Source organism: Trachemys scripta, chromosome 3 (assembly GCF_013100865.1).
Source record: "Trachemys scripta elegans isolate TJP31775 chromosome 3, CAS_Tse_1.0, whole genome shotgun sequence".
Classification (NCBI taxonomy): domain Eukaryota; kingdom Metazoa; phylum Chordata; order Testudines; family Emydidae; genus Trachemys; species Trachemys scripta.
The window spans coordinates 113,094,374-113,102,060 of record NC_048300.1 but is presented as its reverse complement, the minus strand read 5'-3'; the positions used below and the strand labels follow the sequence as shown (position 1 = coordinate 113,102,060).

At 43.6% G+C, this 7,687-nt stretch overlaps 1 protein-coding gene across 3 annotated transcripts in view; it reads left to right on the top strand.

Moving 5' to 3' along the window:
- The first annotated feature begins 7,231 nt into the window (after window positions 1-7,231).
- The window catches only part of HSF2 (heat shock transcription factor 2), a 38,973-nt gene continuing 38,517 nt past the window's right edge, over window positions 7,232-7,687 (top strand). For all 3 annotated transcript variants that reach the window (XM_034765764.1, XM_034765763.1, XM_034765762.1), the window contains exon 1: window positions 7,232-7,434. In XM_034765764.1, coding sequence (XP_034621655.1) covers window positions 7,324-7,434 — 111 coding nt within the window. In that variant the 5' untranslated portion in view covers window positions 7,232-7,323. The remainder of the gene's footprint in view (window positions 7,435-7,687) is intronic.

The following is a 7,687-nucleotide window of genomic DNA, read 5'->3' as shown; positions in this document are numbered from 1 at the left end:
ATTTCTCTCTCTCTCTCCCCTCTTACATCATCCTATTTTTAGATAGCAAAGCTCCTCTCCTGATGCCATTTTGGGTAGAGCGCCTTCCTCTAACATCATATTTAGCCTTAGCTCCTCCCCTTGAGGTCTTGGGAGAAATGCTGAATCATTCCCTATTAGTTGACAGAATTTTCCATACCCTAATCCAATGTCTTTCATAGAGGATTATTGAGTTCACCATTTTGGATTTCTAACTCCAAACTATAACTAATTACTATTTATCTAAAGCCTTAATCTTAAAACTAACTGCTGTTTTATGCAAGTCAAAGTGTCCTGATATTGTCACCACCTTAATTATATCAATTGGGAGAAGTGAAATTTTTACAATATTTAAACCTCTTTTTCAGTTTCTCTTCAAGGTTGCAAAGTCTTTTAGAGCATCTAAAAGCAAAATCCTTCATTACAATCCCTTCTTTGCTGGGTTCTAAACTTGTTTACAAATCAAACATTTCATAATTTGGTGAGTCCAAGGAGTGTGTGGTCTTGTCCAGTGCTGGCTCAAGGCTTTTCCCTTCAGGCCACTGAGCCCACATTTCTTCATCCTGGCACAATTCCTCACTACTCGTGAGTCTCACCTTGGTCACACCTGGCTGATGAGAGATCCCTCCTTGTTAACCCAGGTATCCCTGATGTCTTGGATAACCAACCAACCACTGTATTCTTATTTAAGGGTCCCATAGACGTTCCCAAAGCCCTAACCCATTGAGGGGTATATGGTCTTTCTTCTACTCTTTCTTCTTGACCTCTCTGGTTTCCTTTCACAGTGGTTTTAGCTCCAATTATTACCGCCACAGTAACTAAGGGAGGTGGCCTCTGCAATTCTTCCAGCTCCTCGTTTAATGTTTTTTAGAGTTCCAGAAAGTGTTCTTTGGAGTAATCTTCATAACCAGGAGGACCTAAGTTCTCTTCATCCAATTCCACCTCTTCATTATTTCCAGCTTTTATTGTAGCTATTATTCCTTTGCTTGCTCTTAATTCCTCCTTTAATGCGCAGTTCTGTCTTTTACAAATGGCATGATTTATTTATTTATTTTCTTCTCTGTCTGAGAGTACCACTCTCATTGCAGCTTGTCTGACCATCACTTTCTGCTTCCATTTTTCAACTTCTTTCATTTATTCGTTTATTTTATTTAACTCATTTTGTGACTCAACAATCTGTACTTTTTGAGTCAACAGTTGCTCTTAATATATCAGCTTCTGCTTTTAAATTAGCTAATTCTTTGTTCTTCCCCCCCCCCCCCCCCGTCTTTAGGTCTTGTATTCTGTTTATTAATCTATCTATTTCTTCATCAGTAGTACAGGCCACAAGCTGTAACTCTTGTAAAGCTGCTTGGTTTTAATTCTTTTTGCTTAGTTCTCCTGAGAAAAAAACATTTCTCTTGGGTTGAATCCATTGTTCCCATTGCCTGCACAGTTGCTGGTGAGCACCAGGCCCAACAAATGCATTCTCCTTCCAAGGATCATGTCCTACCTTTTTAACAAAATCTTCTAAGCTGTTTCCCAGCATTATTTCTAAACTATTATAATGCCTTGTTTTCCCTTTTGTCATCATGCTGACGCTACCCGCTTGGCCAGGTAATGCTCTCCAATGTATAATTACAACCCCGGTCACCTGGGTTTGTAAGCTTCCTCAAAGCTCACAAACTGCTGCCAATCTTACTGACCAGGTAATGGTTTCCGGGTACAACTTTGGCCATACCTGAGTGGTAAGTTGTTCGCAAACTTACACACCACTCCCACTCCTTCAAAACCTTACTTGCCAAGTAATGGTCTTGGGCATAGAATAATCCCGGCCACACCTGAATCGTAAGTTCTTTAACGAATTTACGTACTGCTGCAAGCGGCTAGCCAAATATTGACCCAAGTTCCTACCTTTTTCACTTACTACAATCGTAGTTAATCGGCAAGTTAGCTCTGCCTCTTAGGCACCAATCCTTACACAGGCTGTGATCGCCTGTTACTTGGACAACCACTTTTGGCCTCTTATACCACCAATCTTATCCTTGCTCAGGACTAGGACTCCAGTGATCTCAGCAATGAGTTTATTCCAAGGGAATTGTAGAAAGTCTGCCTCCTTCCAGCTTCTGCTGTTGGTGCTTGACTTTATCTGAGTTTTTGGGATAAAGTCTGCCTCCCAAGACCTTCCTATCCTTGGTGCCTGACCCCAGAATCTGCCTCCCTTAGACCTTAGCTGCCCAATTTTGTCTCCTTTAGCTGAATTGTCATTCTTTTGGCCTAACTACCTTTATTCAAGCTACTCTGCCAGATGAAAATCTCGGTTGCGATCCTTGATTTGCACTTGCAATTTTATCTTTTACACTTAACCTACAACACTATACTGACCCTTCCACCAGCCCTAAATATTCTAAGCTCCCTGATTTATTGGGGTAATTTGCTCCAGCGTCAATTGCACTGCTGACCTTTCCATCAGCCTAAAACATTTACCTGGGCTTCCTAATTCTATTAGGATTGCAGCGCCAGCATCAGTATAATCAACAACTATTCCTAATAGGTACCTTTCAAATCCTACAATAAAAGTCCTAAGCTTATCTTATAACTATATTCACTTACCTTCAATGTACTTCATCGAAAAACTGGTTGTTCTTAGAACAATCATGAAACAAACAACAGAGAAAAGAAGAAAGAAAGAAGAGAAAAAAAAATCCTGCTTGGTATCAATTTCCTCATATCCGATAGGGGGCACTGTAACCTCTAGACCTTAAAATAATGCTTTCAAGCCTTAGGGTTTTAAATAGTGCCTCAAGCCCACCAATTCAGGGATGCCAATTTGTTAGCTCTCAAACTGGCATGGGACACTACAACTAGCTCCAGGATTCAAACAGTCCCTCGAGCCCACCCTTTCAGGGACACCAATTTGGTACCCCAGAATATGGACCTCAAGCACTCCAATAATGGTTTGCCTAAGACTATGCAATTTGCTTTATCCAAAGGGATGATAAGATGGTGGTTCACCCTAGAAGAATTGCCAGGGTGTTACCAGGGGGCTTGTCTCCATCCCACAAAGGGCTCCCCAGAGCAAGCTAATCTTGCTAACCCTTGAAAGGACCTGGATACAGCCTTCTGCTCAAGGATGGACACACAAGCAGTAATTCTTTGAAAACAAAATAATATTTATTTAAAAGAAATCTGCTACTCAGCATGAACAACCCATTCAACCTTCTCTACCACAACTGCTTTGTTATTACCTTTATGAAGTTGGATTACACTATGCGTTACGCTATAAGGATACATTTGTCATTCCAGTAGTGACACTGAAAAGATATCCCATAAAACTGATGATAATCAGGACATCTCTTTTCACAAGGAAGCTAATGGCTGAGAAAGTGGTCTGCTAAAGAATTGTGTGGACTGCTGAAATTGCCTGCTATTTAAAGAGGGCAACTGCATGATACAGCTTGAAATCAATGTCCATTTCTTTAGCATAAAATTTGTGCAGTGGAAAGGAAACTATTTTTAAAGTAATAGATCTTAAATACTCTTTTCCATGGTATTTCCTTGTATATCAGATGGGTTTCAATCTTAGTGGAAATAGCATCAAGATGACCTTGTTAGTCTTTGTTTTAGGAAGACTGTAAAATTTGACTTTCTTTTTTCTGACACCTGTTGACTAAACAAACCATCAATAGTAACATTGCCATTCGCTGATTTTGTTGGATCTGGGTATTGTGGCACTAAAATGTTACATGAAAATACCCAGACACATACATGGGTGAGTTAAACACAAAATAGCTTCTTAGACACCAATTTCATTGTAAATATCAGTTTTAAGTTCTCCTCTGTATTTTTTAAAGGTTTGTTTAATGTGGAGAAGGAAATGGGTTCTAGTAGAGCATTTCGTTATTCTTCAGACCAGTTGTTTAAGAAGGCACGAAGGATTTAGAAAACTAGCTTCTTTAAAGGTGATCTGAGAACAATAGTGTGTGGTGAAACTGGGGTTGTTGCTACAGTTGCCAACCCTTCAGGATTGGCCTGGTGTCTCCAGGTATTAAAGATTAATCTTTAATTAAAGATTATGTCATGCAAAGAAACCTCTAGGAACACGTCCAACCAAATCTGGCAATCCTAGTTGTTGCTTTCTTTATGATGAAGTCTGAGTAAAAGCTGTTCAGCCTCTCCTTGAGATTCATTTCCAGTTTGACTTTTTTAATAGCTCCATTATTAAAGGTCTGAAGTTTAGAAGTTGCTATTTGACTAGGAAATAGATCTCCTTGACAGATGCATGACTTTGTTCTGGAGAAAACTGGCTTCAATATAATCAAGGTATGCATGTTTTAAAACTGAATACTGATTACACTTAGAGGAGAGGGGTTTTGGGTTTTTTTTTTTTTTTTTTTTTTTGCTTTTGCTAAGCTCATTATGTTTATGCATGAAGAACAATGTACTAGGCATGCCTATGTTTTCAACAAATTGCCTGTTTCCTCCAATGTCTTGAAACTAGGCTGGAGAACTTTTCTGGAAACCTAAAACTCTGTAAAAGGGGGCCTCCTTCCTCTCCCCTTGAAAGTGACCTGTTAGCATTTAAGAGACATGGTTGGTGAGGTAATACCTTTTATTGGACCAACTTCTGTTGATGAGAGAGATAAGTTTTTGAGCTTACAAAGACCTGCTCTTCAAGTCTGAAAAGCTACCACTACAGCATGAAAGCACTTAATACAAATTGTTGTTTCAGAATTTGTTCAACATAGTGCCCTATTAATTCTTTGTACTGACGTACACAACTCCTGTATACTTCCAATTGACCAACAGACATTCATGTTATCTCACTCAGTTACAGGTAGAACAGAATTATTCTTTATGAACTAGAAAGCTGAGGCTATTTGTTTTGTGTCACTAGTTAGCTTGAATTAAGGTACTTAAAGTACTGCATATTTCATCTGAAAACTTGTTTAAGCGAATGTGGTTTTTTTAAATTAAAAAACACGCTTACAAAAGTCAGTTAGCATAGATAACATTTCTTTATCAAAGCAGATGGTTCCAGATATAAAAAAATAATTTTTTGTAATCTTATACTAAGAGAAGGGAGGCAAGTGTCTTCTTTGTTTTTATAAGGAATAAAAATTCCTTCTCTCTCCTTTGTGCTGTGTGATGATGACTCCCACTGAAGTAGTTACTACAGAATTAGAGTCAACTGAGTAAACATGTTTTGTTCCTACTTCACCAGAAAAAAAATAAAGCCCAGTTTGGGTCTTGATTGCCCTCTAAATTATCTATTTAAACAAAGTGGTGTGAAAAGCCAAGATATGAAAATAAAGAAAATATTCAGTCTTATAACCCCTGTCAGTGCACTGAATTATTCAGTCCTATTGTACATAAGACCAGAAGTCTGAGATTCGGGATAGTTTTTGTGTGTCTACAATACCAAGTATTTGACAACAGTAAAAAAGTACAAGTCTAACTTGGCATCTACCGTCTATGATGTACAATTTCTTAGACAGTTGTTTGAATGTATTTCTGTGAAGGAGGGTGGGAAAGATGCTTTAGATTCCACCAAACTAAGTTGCAAAAAAAAAAAAAAAAGCACGAGGATATCAAAATGATATTCTAAATAGTTCATTTTGATGATTATACAGAGAGTCTGTTATGCTAGTTATGCAAGAATGGCATATCGGTGTCCACAGGTGCAGAAGCAAGTTCACATAAATATTTTGCTTTGTCATTTATTGGACCAACTTCTGTTTGTCAGAGAGACAGCCATTGGTCCAATAAATGACATTACCTCATCCACTTTGTCTCTTTATCAGTCTCCATCTACCCTCCTCACTGCAAAAATGTTACTGTACCTTTTTACAACAAACACCAACCATTGCTGATTTATTCAAAAGGAAAAACTAAAGCATGGAGACAGTCCATCAGCAGTGATACTACAGCACCAATGTGATGTGTCTTAGCAAAAAGAATGTGTGGACATCTAAGCCCCTAGTGCCAGTGAAATTAGGGGAAAAGAAGGGGGATTAAAATATGCTGTCTGCATCTGAAGGTATAAGTGAAATAGTGTAGCCAAGATTAAGAAGCAGTCCAGTAGCAATGCTGACTGCAAGGTATAAGGCAGGGGTGGGCAATAATTTTTGCAGGAGGGCCACTCCACAACTTTTGGTAAGTCATCACGGGCCGCACATTTCTGCTATATTAATGGAGATGGTGTGGGTTTCTGGGAGGGAGTTTGAGTGCAGGAGGGAGCTCCAGGATGGTGCTGTGTGGTGGGCTGCAGGAGACGGTGAGGGGTGTGAGCTCTGGGAGGGAGTTTGAATGCAGGATGGGGGTTCTGACTTGGGACGGGGTGTCAGAAGGCACGCGTGGTGCAGGCGCTAGGTAGGAGGTGCTTACCACACTGCTCCTAGAAGCAGCTGCTGCTGGCACATCTCTGCGCACACCTTGGGAGGAAAGGGGCAGCGGGTCTCTGTGCCCTGCAAGTCCCGCCCCTGCAGCACCCATTGGCCATTTTCCGGTCAATGAGAGCTGTGAGGATGGTGCTGGGGACATGGGCAGCACACAGAGCTGCTTCCCCTGCAGGGGTGCACAGAGACATACCAGCAACAGCAGCAGCTGCCCACTTGCAGGAGTGGCATGGGTCCATGGCATGCAGGCAGCCTCCCTGAGCACCCTGCTGTGCCGCTAGAGTCATGGCAGGCCAGACAGAAATGTTAGACGGGCTGGATCTGACCTGCAGGCCATATTTTGCCACCCCTGGTATAAGGGCACAATTATGGCTGCATCACCTCCTGCAAGCAGTATCTCCAGTATTCATTTATTGACTCTTCAGATAGGTAGTTTCTTGATCGGGACAGGGAAGAGCAGGTTCCTTCCCTAACCGTGCCAGCCCCTGCAGCTGCTCCTCACCCCCGCGCCTTTGTCCCGCGAGGCCAGGCCCCGTCCACTCCTGGTCTAGGCTGCTCCCCCCGCCTTGTCGCTCACGTGCACAGCACTCACGTTCACCCGGCCCTGCAGAGAATCACTTCCCGATTGGCTGGGGCGACTCGTCATTTACATAGAATCTCAGGTTGAGGCTCCGCCCTCCCGCTGAGGGTCGCAAAGATTCCCTGCGCCGTTCCGCGTTCCGTCCAATAGGAACACTGGGCTGGCACTGTTGTTGCACGTGAGGGCGGTGCACGTGGACCTGTTATGTAAAGGGCGTGTGGCGGTATAGGGGAACGCCACACACGCGCGCAGGCGTGTGAGGTCAGTGTTCTGCGGAGGTAGGTGCGCATGCGCGCACGCGGCCCGTCCACGCCAGCCTAGCTCCGTCCTGGTCCTACTACAACGACAATGAAGCAGCAGCAGCTGGCGGCCGCGAGCGCGGGTGTCCCGGCCTTCCTGAGCAAACTGTGGGCGCTGCTGGGGGAGGCGCCCAGCAACCAGCTCATCACCTGGAGCCAGGTAGGGCCCCCGCCCACGGAGACTGGGACCCCCCCTCCCCCCCCCGGGCAAGAGACGCGCCTCGCCCCCCCCCCCCCCCCCCCACGGGAAGATGAGGGCGGCCTGAGCTGGGGAGACGGGCCCGCAGAGGAGAGGAGCCGCTCGGGGCGGCCGCGCCTCTCTCCCCATAGCCTGAGGCAAGAGGGGCCTGACGCCCTCCCCAGGGCCTTGTGCCCCCCCCCGCGGGCCTAGTGCGTCCTGCACTGAGGGGGGC